Source organism: Ciconia boyciana, chromosome 11 (genome assembly GCF_034638445.1).
Source record: "Ciconia boyciana chromosome 11, ASM3463844v1, whole genome shotgun sequence".
Classification (NCBI taxonomy): Eukaryota; Metazoa; Chordata; class Aves; order Ciconiiformes; family Ciconiidae; genus Ciconia; species Ciconia boyciana.
Window position 1 is genome coordinate 19104973 of NC_132944.1, and position 19281 is coordinate 19124253.

Genomic DNA, 19281 nt, shown 5'->3' on the forward strand with positions numbered 1-19281 from the left:
GGTCTTCCTCAGCAGGACAGATGTGGAGGAGAGGCTCGGGCCTTCCAGCTGCCTGTCTGTCCCGACAGAGCCGTGACACTTTTGCAGCCCGACTGGGAAAGCTGCAGCTGCCACAAGCGGCCACAGTGGCCTGCCAGCAGCAGCTGCTGCGCTGCCTTCCTTGCCTCTGACCTTGCCTTTGGAGCTGCAGGTTTGTCCATCTTGCTGACAGCCCCAGACAGCCATCTGCTGGGCAACTGCACCATAAACCAACCTAGAACAGCATTTACAACCGGGGTGATTATGGCTTCAGTTCTTCCTAGCTTCCTCTGAGATTAGGAGCTCAACAGGATGCATTATTTGACAGAGCAGCTGGAATAGGCAGACTTAAGCATCAGTGTCTGGAATTTTAAGAAAAAAAGATGCACGTCTGTCGCTCCCAAGAAGTGTCATATTTCTGGAACACAGAAGTAAAAGGGAAGGAAAAAATGCAGCTTTATAACACTTCTTAAACCTGAAAGTTGCTTCTAAGCATCACAGCCCAAGCGCAGAAGTCAGAAAGGTGGCCAGAGCAGCTAGGGAGCCAAAGCAGCACAGGATAGCATTTGGTGGTCAGGAAGCACAGAGCCATAAAAGCAGACCTGGTCCTCTTGAAACTAGGTTGGATTTAGCCTCAGTAAACCTGGAGTTGTGTTTAAAACTATTTGAGAGGTTAACATCCTTTAATCACCACTTCTCTAAACCAGTGTTAACTCAGTGTTCATGCTTTAAATATTTCATTCATCCATAGCTGCAGTGACTTTGAGAAGCAGGAGCAGCAGCAGGTTACCAAGCAGCGAGGAGCGGGGAAGGTCCGCAGCGGGTAAGGCAGCAGCGAGAACCTGGAGGCAGCTCCAAGCGACTGGGATTTTCCCACACCAGGGGCTACCTCATTGGTTTCACAGCCCCACCCTGTAAAACACAAGAGGTGGACACTGGGGAAGGCAGGTTCCTTTCTGGTCCTTCCAAAGAATTGGGAAGGAAAGTGGGATTCAAGGCTTCTGCAGCACTTTTGGGTGGAAGGTTTTCAGGGCTGACCCTGCCTGTGGAAAGCCAAGGTGAAGGCTGTGTCCTTATGGTAGAGGCCAACAGACCATGCCAGAGCACGGACAAACTCTCGGCCTCCTTTCCTGTGGGGCGTCAGGACAGATGCTTTCCCTAAGCTCCCCTCTATCTGTGTGCAGGCCTCTCCCTGGGACACATAAAATACTTTCCACAAGCAAGATGCGTTATTTAGTGTCTGGCTTTATACTTAAAAAGCTGCAACCGCAACACAGCGCCTGACAAGACCTACATGACAAACATGTGAAGTGCAGAACTTTCATTTCCACGGCTCATGTCAGAAATCCAAAAGCTAAAAGGCAAGGGGTTAACGATGAAAGACAGCACGGCACAACTTATTTCCCAATCACATCTCAGAATTAAGAGTTGGAAAACGTTTGCAGATCTAACCATGCATGACCATGCAAAAAGTAAATGAACCGAAGCACACGTTCTAGCCAAGCAGCAGCTAGCTTTATTGAGTTCCAATAACACTGCATCAAAACCAAAAGAAATTAAAGTTGCTTTTTGCTTCTTAGCATTAGTCATTTCTCAAATGAAAATATGATTATGTTTAATGATATTAAGAGAAAACCAAGGAACAGGAGCAAGAATAAAGTTAGACAAGACTGCAGAGCCAGTGTCCCCTCCATGTATCCCCCTCATGTCAGAGAAACTGAGTTCTTGGAAGTGCCGTTAAATGGAATCCCAGGACAGAGCATTTGATGAATCCAATATATCGTGGGTTGCTGTGAACCATGCTGTACTTCTGAAATCGCATTTGGGATTATCTTCAGTGGGACAGAAAGGGATTTCAGAGAAAAGTTCAAAATCAAACACATTTCCCCACTGGCTGCCTCAGTAAAGCTTAGTACAAATGTTAAGCGTAGTTCATTTTTCCTCCTAGTTCCACAGAAAAGATCAGTGTGCAAGATGCGATACGGTATCCGTAATACCCCTCAACCCACTGAAGCGTAGCTCTGGCCTCCCCTGCTTAGTTCTGTGTTTGCTGCATTACATGCGTGTAAGATTAAATGCACTGTCAACATAGAAATAGCCACAACTAAAAAACTACAAGAGATGAGAATGCTGGCATTGCTTGTAGATACTAGTATGCGCAGCTGCTAACTCACGCCCTGAGAGTTAAGTGCACACTGCCAAACAATTATTTTAAGGAAGTTTTTCAACATTAATAGCTACATGTTTCTTCAGTAAATAAAGAATTACGTTTTAAGAAGTGTCCCCTTCTTCCATGAGGAAGTACTTAAGGTAGTGTGTGTTACAGTGACAGCTGTCTGTTAGCAGCATTACTGCTGTGGTACATTGGCTCAGAAGACAGGTGTATCACCTCTAACTCCTCATCAACTCTGTTTCAGAGCTACAGCTTACATTTCTGAACGGCACATAGCACCACCTAAAGAATGTGAGGAAGGCAAAAAGGTATTAGGCAAGCAATCATTCCTGAAACTTCAAGTGATCATTCATTTATTCCTTTGAGGCAGACTTGCACTCTCTTCCTTCTCCTCTCTAATTTCCAAAGACTTCCTAGTCTTCATAGACCTGGTGCAATCCAGTTAAGAAACTTCATAGCAACTTCAAAACCAAGAAAACATGCCTGGAAAAGAGACAACATACAGAACAAATAAGGATTCTAAAAACCTATTCCAAGCAAGGCTTTTGAAATGCAGCACTATAAACACCTGACGTGGCTGATGTGGAAGGAGGAAGAGAACAAAAAAAGGTCTTGGACCTGATATGCCAGTATCAATGGGTGATACCAGAGGCAAGAATTCTACTATATCCCTCCACACAAAGGCAGAACTTCTACTTCGTTAGGCTCATTATTTATTGAAGGGGAAGCCAGTCCAAACTTATCCACATATTTCTGTCTGCTACTTGTCTGGTGGCTGTACAATCAGACAAGAAATACTATCAGAATGAGTCAACAAAGGGCTTTCAGGCAAAGCTTCAAGGGAAGGTTTACTTGGTGTTCCCCCTAGATTAAGGTACATTTTTAGAACCTGGACACCAACAGCCAAAAGTACCTGCAGTGACAAGAATCTCACTGAAATGGTACAATGGTAAGCAGCCAGTCATCTCTACAGGCTGCAAATATTCACTGTGAGCGGCCAGGTCCCCAAAACCCATCTGGAATCGCAATTTACTTACCGCATTAGCGGGAAATGCCCTGATCATTACAGCCGTGAAGCCCTTATACAGAGATGCAACTCCTTCCTCTCTGATAAGTTCTCTCAGCACGTCTCTAAAGCCATTTGGGTATTTTCCTGGAGGAGCTGAAAGAGATACAAAACACATTAGCTAAGATATGTGGCAGTCACAAATGCTGAAGAATGCGGCGTACGTAACAGCCCAGGATTTTCAACAGGTTCATATTGCTATACCATCTAGGTGACACCAGAATCCAAGCATTGCTGAAGCTACATTGTGAAAACATCTGCTTGGGAAAATTATCTATTTCAGTCAAAAGCAAGCAAACAAAAAAGACACCTTACTAAAGACTCATTAAAGAGAAGGTAAGTGCTCACCATCACCACAAAGAATTACCTAATCAAGTCATTTGGGGACAGGGAAGAAAGAAGAATAACTTTTGTCAGGGTTGGATGTCTGAGCTGTTACTTGCACTGCTGATCACAGCTCTCCCAAGAGCTGCAGTTAGGAAATAGGAAGGTCAGGTACAAAAACTGATGAAGTTTGTTTATAAGAAACGGAAGATGATCCTATCACATGCCCCAGCCAAGAACAGCAACAAACTTCAAGTGAAAAGCACAGGCTGTTTTAATGCTGATGTTACACAGATTTGCTGAGGTGTTTTCAAAAAGTTATTTTATTCAAAGAACAAGTTCTTCCGTCTCCTGACACTACTCTGGAAAGCACTGCCTCTGCCAGCCCTCTGAACAAGTACTCCACAAACCAACCCAGTTAAAGAGAACCACCATTAAAGCACATCATCTATACAGCAGCACTGGGGATTGGCTCAGTGGAATAAGGATGCAAAGCTGTAATGTATTTCACACTCAGCCCTTGGTATGATGTCAAACGACCACAGCAGCCATTATTCAGAGGAAAAGAAAAGAAGTTTTCTGCACTAGATTATCATGATCTGTGACTCAAGAAAAATGGTTACTGTCCAGTGGAGAGCTGAGTCCACAGACAGAGAATACAAGGACCCTTAACAAAAATATTCATTGACTAGGACTCCTAGACAAACCAATGAAAAACCTGCCAAACTTCAATGAAGCCCAAGGCCTGGGGCCATTCTCACTAGAACTAGGCCACAGATACTTAAGAGCAGATCTGTTAGTCTAAAAGCAATGCTCTCGGCAAGGCACGCCCAGTTACCATAAATTTCAGATAGCACAGGCCACAATTTACACAACTATGTCTGAAGTGAAATAACAAAACCTCTCACAGAATTACATTTGTAATAAAACAGCCATGACATGCTGTTCTATTATTATGACTTCTATGCTTAGGTTTCAAAACAGTTATCTCAAATCTGGATCATTATATTAGCAGGGAGGCAGAAACAAAGAAGTGCAGCCTGATTTGCCAAAAATTTGCAAGGAAACCAACTAAAAAGCTAGGAACACACTTGGGTTTTTCATGTACTTGTCTCAAGCAGTGCTCAAGACATGCTACCTCCCAGATGCCATGCTCAGATGGCATCTTCCATTGCTGCCCAGCCCATTCCCAGGAACACCGCACTGAGCGCCGCTGTGACAAGCTGGCATGCAACTCACCAGTCTGGAAACGGGATTTCAGCACGTCTGGTGGAATAGCAACTGCCCAGTTGAAGATCCCAGCCAGGCCCCCAGCAAAGAGGATCCTAGGCACACTGAGGTCACTAACACTGTGGCAGGATTGGGGTGGGGTGGGATGGAAAGAAAAAAAAAAAAGAAAGAAAGAAAGAAAAAAGTAAAAACTCATCTGTTTTGATTAAGGTGACAACCAAAGAGGCAGCCCGGCTGACAGCCAGAAGGCGGCACGTGCTGCAGACACAGACAAAGTACAGTATCTGAGCAGGATTTCCAAGAATCAGAGCCCTGTGGGTAAAATGTTCTAACTCCACACTAAAGGTTCAAATCTTTTCATTCAGCAGCACGCACACAAATGCTCGGGGGGGGGGGGGGCAGGAATGGGACACAACCAAAAAACCCCACACAACCCAAAAAACCCAACAACAAAAACCCCCACCTCTTTGTGCACACACCAGGGTGAAAGTGGAGAGACCTACTTTAAATATTCCTTTCTTGGCTAATAAGATCCAAAGCTAGAATCTAAGAGAAACTCAGAATACTATTTTGTCAGTTAACCCTAGACCAAAACAGCTCAACTCACAAGACAAGCGACCTTTTTTTTTTTAAATCTGTTTTGATGATAGTGCTCTAAATCTCTTCGTAACTGGGGAGATTAATCAGCAGTGTCTGGGAAGTCCAGAAAAATGACGACTGTGAGATTTCACTAACCTCCTTCCCTCAGGGGTCAGAATGTTCTTCAGCCATTCATACGTCATGAAGTACATTCCGCTGGCTGGGACGTCTAGTGGGTAAACAACAAAGACTGTGAGTAGTGGGAAACAAAATGAAGCCTGGAGGCACAGCAGCCCCATGCCAGCTCAGCAACACCACTAAGTACATCCAGATTCCCTTTCTGAACCTCCTCTACAAACAAAATAAAATCTTCTGTTGCTCTAGACAGAGGAGCCTGAACTTTCCCAGGGACAGCAGGTGCTAAAGGCAAGAACTGGGAAAATATCTGTTCTCGAGCGCTTCTGTCAGCAGCCTTTCAAATCAGACTGTAACCTCCCTGCTGGCCATTAAGCTAATGATGAGACAGCTCTAAGCTTTCTTAATTGCTGCAAAGCAGATCAGAGCCATTCAGGAACTTCAAGTGTTTTGCACACTGTTTGTTCTAATGATTCTATTTTGGGATTTTTTTTTTTTTAGTTGATGGGTTTTGGTTTGGGTTTTTTTAAGGTACTCCCGCAGCCCATTCTTAGCTCATGCCTGAACTGCAGAACCAGCCTCTGGCTAGGGACACTGCCAGAGTTACACTGCTAGCTTTTACACTACTATGAGAAGCAGAGGGTAGAACAAATTCCTAAACTGAGATATCAAAATACAGAAATTTCAGCTTATCCTTGGAAAATATTGCCCCAGTACAGGGAACAATCTAACGGTTTTGAAACATGTAAAGGATTCAGTGTCTGGCACAATCACTTTGTTGTTATTGTTGTTGTGAGAGGGGTCATGACATCCCAGTCCAAAATAACCCACACTCAAGCGGGTAGAAAGCATAACTGCTGCAATCACATCTTTTAAAGCAGTCAGCATTATGCAGCAACAGTCACAGACAGTCACAATCCTTTTCCCAAGAAAGAAAAAAAAAAAAAAAGAAAAGAAAAAAAAGCCCACTTCTGTATTTTTTTTCTCTTTGTTCTCTCTGCTCCTCTCCTGAAGTATCTCATTCCTCTTGGCTTCTCAGATCTTAATTACTTCCTATATCCCTCTGATCCTTGTCATCTAATCTCTTCCTCACTCACTGAGAATCTCATGTTTATTTCTCAGTCCCTTTGAAGCATTGGAGTAGCTCTGCAGACTGAAAAAAAAAGAAAAAAGGGTGACACAATCTCCAAATGGCTAAAGGGACAGTGAGATCTATGATACTATGTCAGGCTTCTTATCTTAAAGTACCCCATGAAGAAGACGCATCAGAAGGTCTCCATCAGTTACCTCTCATGAGGGTGAGCACTGTCCCCTTGTACACGCCACGAATCCCAGCCTCACGGTACAGCTGTTTTGCACAGTCCAAGGGGCCACTGTATTTAGTTTCACCTGTAGCTGCCTGGATCTGAAGGATTAAAGCGATAGTTTCTGACCAGTGAAGGTTTCTGGCTGGTGAACAATAATTCAGCTAATAATTAGAAAGCCATGTGCATGTTTCCAGAGAGGAAGGAGCACATGATCGTTCCACAGGCGCTCCTGCATACGAAACCTCTGCATCACTTCCTCAAACAGCTCTCTCGCGTTCAAGCTGAGGATATGTTCACTGTTCCACGCAGAGGCTAGATTCTCCCTTATTTTTCCCCAGTGTAAGTTTGAAACAACTGAAGTCAGTTAGGTAATTCTACACGTGCACTGACAAAAAGTAGCCCTCAAACAGTTCAGCAAAATTCAAACAATTTGTATGTGTATAAAAGCTTCCATGGCAATATCATGTCTGTCAGAACTAACATGTGACCACCCATCACCATACTAACCGAGTTCAACATAGTCTGAAGTAAGCAAACCTTCCCATCTCTGCTAAAGATGGTATTTTCATTTGTTCAGGTTTACATTTTCCAACAATAATTTAAAAACCCTGGAGGAGGTGTAGAGCTAACAGTCCCCCAAACATGAGAAAACTATTTCATGTATTTTGAAATGCATTCCTCAATTATGTTTTGGGAACCTGTCAATGTAACAGAAAATCTTTACACTAGAAAGAGCCTTATGATTTAGTAGTTTTGCATTTTTTTAGAAAAAGTTTCATTCTGAAAAACTGGACTTTTCCATACTTTGAAGTGGACTGAGGCATCCATTGATGCCTCATATAATGCCACGTGGTATAAGGCTTCTGCTCTGTAAAATGAATAGAGCAATGAATGCTGTATGTACCTATACTGTCATGGTGAGTTTGTATAATGCTTCTTCGTGACACAGTTGCATTAAATGACAGTTGTCTCAGTCCTGTCAAAAAACAGAACAGAGTAAATACACTAACCAAAGAAGTTCCTGGTATGGAAAGACAAGATCCCCTAAAATTAAATTCCCACCATGACCACCCAATGCCTTACCTGTAAAAGGCACTTGATTCTCTCTCCCGGAGCCATGATTACTGTGGTGAACACTCCCGACAACATGCCAGCAGCAAACAGCTGAGGATATCTGCCCCGAGGAAACAGAAGAGACCCTAACACAACACTGTACATAGGAAACGAAGGGCAGAAAGACCCCTGTATCACCAGATTATGCTGTTCCACACAAGGCTGGCAGTGGAACTGGAAGTGCATCCGCTGCTTTTGATCAGTGCAGAAGTGCCTCATCAATGCATAATTAGAGCTAAACATTTAAGATCTCTAGGATTCAAAGCGCTGGTTCCCACAGCAACCATAACTCAGCTCTTCACATCCACTGTATTTGCTAATATTCCTTGTACTTGCATTTTTTGCTACAGCATTCCCCATTCATTTTTATTCCCAACAGTCTCTTCCTTCTCCAGTCTCCCACACTCTCCTCAGTGACCCCAGTTTCCACACGTATCCCTGCTTGTGCAGCCAGGAGCCTCCTTTCTGTAACCTCTCAGTCCCTCACTCCTTCAGCCTCTGCCATCGTTGAGTCTGTCCTACCAACCTGCCATCATCCCACACATTCTGCATCTGCTGTCACGTGGCAAAGTCTACATGACAGAAATCCTTTAAACAGGCTGAGCTTCTCCATCACAAACTTATCTTTACGTCCAACCTCCTGCTACTTTCCCTAGTAAGATGACCTAACATCTCAATTTAATTAAATTCCACACCTCCCGCTTCTCTCCACTTGTCCAAGAGATGGCATTCTATTCAGGCTTTCCAATTCTTACACCTTTCTTTACTCTGAAATTGCCATTAAATCTTCCAGACCATTCAGACCTCCCTCACCACTCCACATGCACCTCCTGCTCAAACTAAGCTTTGAGTTTTCTAGGTCACCTTGGGATTATTCAGCCCCAGAAAAGACAGAACAGGCTCCTCAGGTTTCTCTCCATCTCCTTCCTTCCAAAACCTCCCTTCAAAATCAGTATGGGGAACTACTGCCATCCTGCCTGCCTCTAGATGCATAACCATGGTGCTAAGAGCCTGACCTCTATTTTTGGGCCTCACGTCCCAAGCACACTGTATCTTACTGTGTCAAGCCTGCACCCATAGTACAGCACAGCTGGGCACAGTGACAGTTCCACCATCTATTTGTTCTTTCTCTCCCACTGCTCTGCTCGAGAGGAGTTCTACATAAGGACTCAAAAAAACTACACTACCCTTCTCCAGCTTGCTCCTTAAAAATTCCCTTTGGTATGACATGTATAAAACACAAGGCACTGAGGTGATTAGGCTGCTGGAAATAAGCCTGCAGCCCATTTGTTTCCTTGTATTGTCCACGCCTTACTGGTCTTACCCTTCAGCCTTGCCTGCACGAGGACACTACTGTGGTAAACCAGAAGGTAAGCTAGTGCCCCAGCATCTCGGCACTGCCTCCCTCTGAGCAACCAGAGCAGAGGGAGCTCGCTCCGTGTCACGGCAGTGGCTAGTGCTGTAGAGCCAGGTGCACTCACACCACCCGGGAGGCCCCTGTGCGGGCACGGCTCCAACAGAAACCGCACCTCCCCACCCCACCACGCTCGGCTCAACACAATGGACTCCTGCTTTCTGACAGGGCTCCTACGTATTGCATGAATAATAGAATAAAATGTTGCTAAGCTACGGTTCTGTTTGTGTAGAGCTATAAATCACAACTCAGCAAAGAAGTTAAGGGAGTACTTTATGGGTGGGGGGGCTTTCTTCATGAGTAACTCAACCTGTAGAAAGCCACACAAAGTTTTCTTAGCTTTCCATCTCTTTTCCAGAAGGTTAGACACACCTGAGAGGAGGGCTGCTCATAAACACCACTTTTCGGAAATTAATAATAAAACGTTTCTATGGCTATTATTATATCCTAACGTAAGGACACAGCAAGAGTCACAACTAACAGGGAAAAGACAATCAGGACCGTGAGTGTTGTCAAGACTGCTTGACCATGAATTTCTTTCCCCCATAGTTTCTGTTAATAGCGAGACTGTTGACAGGCAATCATTATATAACTCGCACTGTACTCATCTAAAACGGAATTGTTCCTTAATGGCTCTTTCTTGCGTAGAAAGGGAATTGCATAGCACCTGCCCACATGCTGTCTGTTTTTAGCCTGTGCTATCAGTCCCACGCTTCCAGAAGCATTAAAACACACGAGTGTGTTATTTTTTAGAACTATATTTATAACCTAGGAGAAGAGACAAATTTACACCACAACTCAACGTGCGACAATACAGCAGGCTGCAAGAGCCTTAGGGTGCCTTTCCCAACTGTGTGATTAACTCAGAAACTCACGTCAAAACGTCATCAGGTTTTCTCTGTTGGAGTCTTTTTCCCAAGCCAAATCCAAAGAAGCACACAGCAAACATGGGTGTCACTCCGACGATGGGAGCTGCCATTCCTCTGTATAAGCCTCGGACTCCCTGCAAGACACGTTATCACAAGAATTACTTGGTTTTGCGCAGACTTTGCACACGTTTCAACTTATTGAGAAGCAAAGGGCTACAATACAGGATAGTATCAGTCAGCCAGTCAAATTAATCAGAGAAATAATGGGGTCTATTGTTCATTTGCAATTATACATGTTTAGCTGAGGCTCAGGGCCTGTTGCAGAGAAAAGCTATTCTTCCTGGAAAACACTGGCACCACTTATAGCCTTCTGTTCCAATACTGTTCATCCTGTACGTATACCTCAAGTATGAGGAAGTTAAGTTAAGAGCTACCTGAATAATAGTCCTAATAGATTATGTCAAAAATCTTCTCTCTCAGACACATACAAAAACACACATGTGCTTTTTTAATAAGTCATCAAATGCAGTAGTGTAAAATCCTGACACTGAGCCTGGGAACACTGAATGGAATTCACTCTTTAGATAACAGAAGAGCCGGGGAGACTAACCTGAGCTATTTCACTCCCCACACGAACTCAATTTGGAACGAGTTCAAGAGCAAATTATTTTTTCTTTCCTTCCCTAAGTCAAAACTTTTTCACCATTCAACTTTACGTTCCTGATGTTTCCCTTCATCAGACTACACATATGGAAAAATCCTAATGCAGACCCCAGCAGTAGCATTTATTTAATTTATCTTGCCTTTGAACTGAAATTTTTCTAATAAAAAGGACAGTTATCTTTCTAGATAAAGGCTAGATGCACAAATTAAATATTTGCTGGTCCATCTGTCCCTTCCTTTCCCCCCCAAATAAATCAGCGTATCCCAGTATGCGTCTGTACGCTTACAGGCACAACTGACTCTAATGAAATTGTATCTGGCTGACAAAGATCAGACGCTCCTGCTCAATCTTCCCCTGAGCAGTGGGAAACAAAAGGCCTTGGCAGAGAGGTTCAATAGTTTTCCTTATAGAAACTGATGAGTATTGAGTAGGAGTAGAGAGGCAGCATTACTTTTGAACTTCACATCACAAGACTATTATTATGGTTCAGCTCTGACGTCCGTGCTTCAGCAGGGGTGTTAAAAACCGCGAGGGATTCAGGGCTAGAAAAGCATTTCAGCGCTTTGTGGGAGAGACTAGGGAAGTAAGATTTACTTTGGTTATGTAACAACCTGTTAATACCATAAAGAAAGTAGATTTCAGATATGAGGCAGATCTTTCATTTAACAGAGAGTTACCTAACAAGATCCAGTGGTTAGGATTAGACTTCAGACTAGTAAACAAACAGTTCGGCTTTATAGCCATTGTTTCCAAATGGTAAATAGCTGCTTGGGAAAACTTATGAAGCAGAAAACTGGATTCTATGTCACTTAAAGTCTTTAAACCAAGGCTGTGTGCCTTTCTAAAAACAAAATAGATATAGTTCAATCACATGATATGGCTGATTCAGGAGTGAAAACCACTGTCTACCTTCTGAAGAAGATTGAACAAAACTACTGTAATTGATGCTCTGTTCTCAAGAAAAAAGAAAAAAATTTATTCATTAATGCTCCTCTGTCTTCTCACAGATGGCATAACACATTATAGAAGAAAGTAAAAGTACTGCTTGTATCAACAAAAGTCATTGCCTATTTTAGGATTTCCAGAGACAACTCCAAATACCAAAGACAGCAAGATTCCACCGACTACAACAACAAAGCCAGCAAACAACTGCCAACATTCACTCCAGTCTATAACTTCAGATATTAATATCATGCTATTTTGAACCAGAAGCATTTCTTAACAAAACAGAGACATGCACCTGGAGCACATGGATGCTGAGTATTCCCCAAGTTTTGTAATCTGCTTAAAAATTTTAATCAGAAGCAATTCAACTGATAACCCAAGAATTGTATAGTCTCTGGGGGGCAACATTCTCACACGATTCCATTCCTGCGACGTACAGGAACAACTGATATTTTTGGCAGGCATCACAGATGACATGCTAACACAGTACCTCTCCAACAAGAGTTTTTCTGAAGCAGTCAAAGGTCCCAGAATAGAGCGGAGGCTGACCAGGCTGCGGCTTAGGCTGGGTTTGCAGTCTGACCTAGTAAGACGGGATAGGAAAACATTGTTTTATTAAATATTACTATCTAAACTTTGATTCAGAGAACACCTCTATAAGACTATTATGGAGTAAGTGTTGTGACTGGACTTTAGGATATTGCTAGAGAGATTAACATCATTTTGGCCCTTTGCAGAAAAGGAGAGATTGAATTTTAATGTATTTAATAGTTAACGTATTTAATTAATTGCTGGGATGACACTGGGACAATAACCCCACCTCAACACTTGAGAGCTCATGCCGAGTCACTGCTCAGCTTCCTCACACACTTAGTGTGCGGCTGTACTCTCCTTCTGGACCCTGACTCGTTCCCGCCCACCCCGGCTCACTCCCGGCCTCGCCCTGGCCCAGGGGCGCTGGGGGTCCCCGCCGCAGCACGGGGCTCGGCGGAGTAGCTCAGGCTCTCAACTCCTTCCAGCGCCAGGAACATCGACACTCTTTTTCCTATTTTTACTATAAACCGGCCGCTGACGGGACCCGGCGGCCGCTGACGGGACCCGGCGGCCGCCACGCCGGCAGGGGGCGCCCCGCCGCACGGACGGCCTGCCGCGAGGCACGCCGGGACGTTAAGCCCCACCTCCCCCCGCGGTGCACGCCGGGAAGTGTTGTCTTCCCCCGGCTCCCCCGCGGTGCCCGCCGGGACGTGTAGTCCCCCCTCACAGCCCGCCTCTCCGCCGAGAAGCCTTGCTGTTCCCCGCGCAGTGCCCGCCGGGAAGCGTAGTCCCTCCCCCGACTGCCCCGGACCGCACGGCGCCGGGCCTCGGCCGCCTCCCCATCCCCGCCGCCGCCTCACCTTGATGGTGTCCAGCGGGTGCCCTACGAACACCAGGCAGACGCCTCCGAAGCCGCCAGCGAAGAAGTTCTTCACGGGGCTGATGGGCTGCGGCTGCTCCGCCATGGCGGCGGTGGCGGGTGAAGAACGGGGCCGGGGCGCTGCGTCCCCGCCGAGCCAGCGCCGCCCCCTCCGCCCCGCGACCTTTACCCCAGTGCCGGGCCGCGCGGCACGCCGGGATACTGGGGGAGGTGAGCGCGGGGCAGGCCGGGATAGTGGCGGCCCCTGCCCGCGGCGGTGCGGGGGCGGCGGCGGGCCCTTTCCCCGCCGCGGTGCCGGGCACTGTCACCGAGCGCTGTCACCGCCCGAGGCCGGGCCGCCAGCGCCTCCTGAGGGTGCTGAGCCGCCACCTTGGGGCTCAGCGCCGCCGGCCTGACCCCCCCCATCAGTGTTTCCATTGTTTTCCCCCGCACCCCCCCCCCCCGGCCTAGCGCAGTGGTCAGGACCGGCCCGGCGGCGGCTCCGGCCCCACCCGGCGGAAGTGACGCCACGCGGAGGCCGGTGCTTCCGGCGTGCAGGCAGTGGCGGCCCGGCAGGAGGAGCCCGGGGCGCCGCTCCGTGCCTCCCCCGCCCGTCGCCCGGCCGCGCTCCACGGCGCCCGGTAAGTGTGGGGGGCTGGGCCACGCTGCGGCGGGGGGAAGGCGGCGGGGCGTCCCAGTGGGGCGGCCTGTGCCGCGCCGTCCCGCGGTGGTGGAGGAGCCGGGGGCGCCCGGTCAGCGCCGCCGCCGCCTGCCGGGCCCGTGTCCCTCAGCGGGAGGCGGTGGGGGCCCGGGCGGCGCGGCAGGGCCCGGGGCGGGGCGAGCCCGGCGTGAGGGGCGCGGTGCCGCTTCTGTGTAACTTCTGCTCAGTTCAGCGCCCGGCAGCGCTCCGCCCCGGAGCCGGTGCCGGGGTCGGGCTGCCCGGGGGAGAAGCCGCGGCCCCTGAGCTCTCAGGCCGGCACTCGGCGCGGGCTGCGGGTGGGTTGTGCTGGGGCTCCCTCCTCGCCCCGCCGCCGTTCGGGCTCTTCCTCCACAGCTCCCTTCTCTCCCCCGGTTTTCCTGGGCTTTCCTCCTACAAGTATGCGGTCTTCTGGCTGTGTGGGACAAGTACAGGATTTAGTCTTGCACGCGTTACGAAAGAAATGGACCTGAGGTAATTTAAATCATCTGGGTACCTTTTTGCCCAAGCCCAGAGTTACGATGGAAGGCAAGCTTGTGTAGGTATATGTAAAATAACTTGCTAAAAGTGGTGATAGATTAGAAAGGACAGAAATGAAGTGGATTAGATGAGTTGGGAAGGACAAGGTAGTCGTGATAGTCTGAACAAAGACTAGGAAGTGGGAGGAGAGCATGCAGATTCACGGGGGATGTGTGATATGGCTGCAAGGAGGTCTCTGCAGAGTCATCTGTGGTGAAAAGGATGGGGGATGTTGTTCTAATTTCTCACTCTTGGGATAAAAAATCCTCTCTAAAAACTCAGCGGAGAAGGAAACGGCAAGGTATGCATGCTACATGTGTGAAGAAGCAACTGAGGATGATCCATGGATTACAGGTTTGAGTGACATAGACAAAGATGCAATTAGCATTGATAGCCCACGTGGAGTTGGGGTTCTAGATGACTGCAGAGAAAAGAGAGAGTGTTGGCCCACTTAAAGTTTACATGGATAAGTAGTTCAGGAGGCAGACTTGAGTTGCACTTTATGTGTTTTGGAATTATCAATAAAGAGGTGAAAGAAGAAAAAGCCATCTCAAATGGCTGTGAAATATCAACAGAAAAAGAAGAGGAGCGTTCTCCAAAAGGCTTATTAGAGAAATCCAACAGAGGTAGACACAGAGGGCAAGAAATCAGAAAAGAATGATGTAGTGGGACAAGATATGAGGTGGGATCACATAATTTACTGTGTCTGATGGTAGTGAGGTCAGAGAGAGACTGATGGTGGCATATTTGAAGGCATTTTGTTTCAAAAGACTTCATTAAGAAGAATTGTGTTGCAAAGCAGGAGTCAGCAAGAGGGCATCTCCGTTGGAGCTGACATGCAGCCAATATGTGGCAGGGCATAGGGGTGGGTATGTTTATGAGCTCCTGCAAGGAGGCTGGAGGAAGAGAGGGGATTAAATTGTATCAGTGTTAGTGAAGATGAGGGAGTATCTTGGATGAAGGTGGTAAAGAAGGACCTCATCCTCCCTTGGGTAGGAAAGTGATCTAAATATGGTTTAAAATTTTATAATCTGATTTTTGGGATTATGGTAATTATTTAATCTAAATACTGATTGGTTTTTTGACCCTCTTTTTTCGAGCTTAACATCTTTATTGTCTTAAAAACTAGTATTAGCAAGTATTAGCTGTGTCTTGTCTTAGTTTGTAGCTCGTCATCGGGTCATGAGGGCGTTAGGCTGAGCGTTAGGTGAGGGGAGTTCTGTTCCTCGTTTTCCTCGTACCCTGCTTTGCTCTTTCCACAGAGCTTGTGCTTTAGTCTTCCTCTCTCTTCACGCATGTCCGTCTGACATTCAGTTATGCTGGAAGTGAGCTCTCTCTGAGAATGTTGTGACAGGAGTCACGAAAGTCGTCCAGTCTGCAGACTCTTTTCTGCTTGATATATCCCATTTGCCCGTGCAAACAGTTCTTCTGTTTGTTCAAATAAGTGTGTTAGTGGCACAGAGAAGCAGCTCCGCGCTCTTCTGAGCCTCCTCCCCAGCGACTAGTATGTAACTACTGAGGTACCGGGTAGGCCCATTATTCTACTTAGAGATCTAAAACCATCACATTGCTTGGACAGGATTCACTATGTGTTGAGATAGCAAATGGACCCAGTGTTTGGGGGTTTTTTTCTGTCTCTAGAGTGTGGGATGATCTGAGTGAGTTTGAGAAGTTTCCCGACTGGTGAAACTTGCTCGGGCTTTGTGATGCTCTGAGGTTGGCTGAACAAAGCTGTTGCACACTAGGCTATTGATATCTCTGTAGGAATGCTCACAGTGGTTTTAGGTTCTCAAATAAGTTATGCCTTTAACATAAGGTTTAACAGGTAAAGATCCATTACTACTTTTATGCAAGAGGTCAGTGTCAATACAGTTTAAGCCCAGAACTGAATCGTTAACTCTAAGTAGCCTAGAGGGAGGGAGGGAGGAACAATATAGGTTTGCCTCGTGTCTGTCAAATTGGATTTCACATCTGTCTCCTCCCAATATGGAGAGACGGTGCCTCTGCTCCACTGAAGTTCTATGGGAAGCAGTGCTATGAAATATTTGTGTGCTACTTATGTTGTGGATAGCTAAGAAATCAAGAAGCAAATGAAAGGAATGGAGACCAGAATGCAGGGGATAATATAATTAGCTCCTAGCCTTCATCCTCTCTCACTGGAGGTTTGTATCTGCTGAAATCACTGCAGCCTCTCAAATTAATTGTACATCACATCTCTTCCTGGTTATTCTGTGCTGCCTGGACAGGTTATTGGAAGCAGAAAACAAATGACTTGAGGAAGAATAATGAAAATTTATGGTTGAGATTTCCTGTGCTCTAAAGTCAGGATTCTCAAAGCTTGGTTATGGTTTCCCCAGCAGCTACAAATTGTGATACTGTGGGAATGTATTTGAGTAACAGAGCTAACAACATAGTAATGCAAAATGCAAATGTGCATAAGAAACCCAATGCATGCTGCTTGTGGAAAATATAGCTTTGATTTTATGTATATATTTTTATATGTAAAATTTGGTTGCGGCATTGTTTTTAGTCTTTTGTATTTAATATATTCTCTCTTGAAACTAAATTATTTGGTTAAATGGAAACTTGTGACTAAATATGAGATGACCATAATTCAAGGTTGATACGTGCTCTACTGCTGAACCTCTTAAAACTCAAATTGATGTGGTTTAGTTACACAAGCAGAAGGTTTGTAGTTCAGATAAGTAAAGTCAAATATGTGAATTTTCCAATAGCAGTGAGAATGTAAAAAAAAAAAAAGTTGGGTATTCCGATTCTTCTTGAATAGCGGCTGTCAACACTTGAGCATAAATTTCTATGTTCAGGAGGTAATAAGTGTATATTGAGAAGGTAATAAAATGAGAGAATTAATTTTATTTCCCCCCTTAGATGTAAGGCCCAAGCCACATCACATCTAGTAGAACCTACTTAAAGGGATTAACTAACTTCACCATTTCTTTTGAGATGGTATTGAAGACTGTTGAATTGGTTGTATGTGAGAGATCTGTTTGCTTGTCTTATTTTCCAAAGTCCCACTTAATGGCTGTGGTTCTGAAGCGATGTGAACTCATACAGGGTATCACAGGTTGCCTTTCTAGCTACTGTGGTCATAGTTAAGGGGGTTATGTTTTTTCCTGTTGATGAAATGGATATGATGCTTTTCTGCAGCACTTCAGGCTGTTGGTAAAAACTTAATGTCATAAATTTAGTTATATCTTGGAAAAGATCTGTAGTGAAGGTTATGCAGCCACTTTCCAAATGTCAAAAGTTTCGGGGCCTGCACTGGGGGCTAGGATGCAATGTAATAAGCCAGTCTCTGAGGTTTTAGACCTTGTCTGTAAGAGCAGCCTTGGCTTTGCAGGTGCAAGAGTCGCAGTGGATCCAAACCAGGGACCTGCACAGCAGAATCTTCTTTAGCTGGACCGTTGGGTCGGTCCGTTCCTGGCTGTTTGATCACCTGTGTGATGTTGACGTGGCCTCTCTTACAGTTTCTTAGGCAACAGAAAAAATTGTTTTTCCCCCCTTAGGAGACAGAGCTCAGATGAAATCAAAAGAACGATAAAGTTTGGAGAAGAAAAAGAAGCTGCAATTGCTTTCCTGGTCTGCAGTTTGACAGGGCATTAAGATGTCCGTGGACATGAACAGCCAGGGCTCTGACAGCAATGAAGAGGATTATGACCCTAATTGCGAGGAGGAGGAAGAGGATGAGGATCCTGGGGATATTGAGGATTATTATGATGGGGTAGCTAACGACGTGGAGCAGCAGGGAGCAGATGCCTTTGATCCAGAGGAATATCAGTTCACCTGCCTGACTTACAAGGAGTCGGAGAGCACTCTGAATGAACACATGGCCAGCTTGGCTGCCACGTTAAAGGTGAGGAAAGGTTTCTGCATTAACACAGGTGTAAAATAAGTCTGTAATTGAAAAGGCAAATGCTGAGCATACAGTTTGAAATAAAAGCTGTGGCGATATTACTGTTACGGCGGATTGGAGGAACATTATTGAAGGTCCCCAGTTCAAAACTGACTCAAAGGTTTACAATTGTTGTATACTGGTTCTGGGGCCTGAAAAATCTTCCTTACTGAATGTTGATTCTTACAATTTTTTTTTTTTACAGAGCTGAGCTTCATGGCCAAAATTCCTGAGTTACAACTCTTTGCATTAACACAATGCAAAGAGGATATATAGAAAAGAAACAAACCAAATCATAAATGGCGCAGATTGGTACACCTGTGTTTGAGAAGATAACTGACAGATAGGAAGACATGCTAAAACTCTGTAATTCTAACAAAAACACCTTTCTTTGTTGGTTCTGAGAGAATAATCATAGACTTTCAAAGACAGAGCAGCTGTCATGCCAGGTATTAACCCTACTGTTGCAGTGACAGCAATTAAAGTACAATGAACTTGCCAGCTCTTGTAGTGACTAATTCATCACAGAAGAGTCACATTCTTGAGTCAGCTCCATGGTATTATGCTCAATAAGACTTTTGTGAAGTTTTCTTTCTCTTTGTGCAACTGATTACTGTAGTGCAGACTAGTAATAAGAGGAGGTTCCCTCTCTGCCTTGTCAGCGTGCTTTGGTCCCAGTGCAGGTCAGAGGAAAGCAGAGTTTTCTAAACTCTAGATGTTGACACTAGGTTGAAATTACTGGTGCATCTACTTTGTAACAGGTCTCCTAGTACTTGTTCTTCTCTGGAACAACCCCTGAAAGTAAGACAGGTGACTGCAGCATAAAAAACTCCATGTTGGATAGGTCTTGATTACCGTTCATTTGGTCTGCATTTAACTTAATTTAAAAAAATTAGAGGGATCTCTTGATCCTTATTTGTAC

General features: G+C 45.5%; 2 protein-coding genes across 4 annotated transcripts in view; one reads left to right on the forward strand and one right to left on the reverse strand.

Moving 5' to 3' along the window:
• Positions 1–1519: 1519 nt before the first annotated feature.
• Positions 1520–13629, reverse strand: SLC25A20 (solute carrier family 25 member 20). The gene is made up of 9 exons (XM_072876464.1): positions 13232–13629; positions 12328–12420; positions 10235–10362; positions 7916–8006; positions 6813–6930; positions 5547–5619; positions 4821–4930; positions 3229–3353; positions 1520–2674 (listed from the first exon to the last, which is right to left on the reverse strand). Exons 1-9 carry the CDS (start codon positions 13334–13336, stop codon positions 2612–2614), a joined length of 906 nt encoding a protein of 301 aa, XP_072732565.1. The 5' UTR covers positions 13337–13629; the 3' UTR covers positions 1520–2611.
• A 64-nt stretch (positions 13630–13693) lies between these two features.
• The window catches only part of ARIH2 (ariadne RBR E3 ubiquitin protein ligase 2), a 35473-nt gene continuing 29885 nt past the window's right edge, over positions 13694–19281 (forward strand). The window contains exons 1-2 of one of the 3 annotated variants that reach the window (XM_072876461.1): positions 13714–13871; positions 17974–18320. In XM_072876461.1, coding sequence (XP_072732562.1) covers positions 18072–18320 — 249 coding nt within the window. In that variant the 5' untranslated portion in view covers positions 13714–13871; positions 17974–18071. Of the gene's footprint in view, positions 13872–14119; positions 14402–17973; positions 18321–19281 lie in introns of those variants that run through there. The other 2 variants (XM_072876462.1, XM_072876463.1) reach the window with 2 other exon arrangements.

Excerpts from the sequence above, each read along its gene's own strand:
- SLC25A20 (XM_072876464.1), bottom strand. The coding sequence starts at position 13,336 with ATGGCGGAGCAGCCGCAGCCCATCAGCCCCGTGAAGAACTTCTTCGCT. Across the intron at positions 10,363-12,327 it reads GAAAAACTCTTGTTGGAGAG|GGAGTCCGAGGCTTATACAG; the intron begins GTACTGTGTTAG and ends CGTGTCTTGCAG. Across the intron at positions 8,007-10,234 it reads AAACCTGATGACGTTTTGAC|ATATCCTCAGCTGTTTGCTG; the intron begins GTGAGTTTCTGA and ends TCCTCGGGGCAG.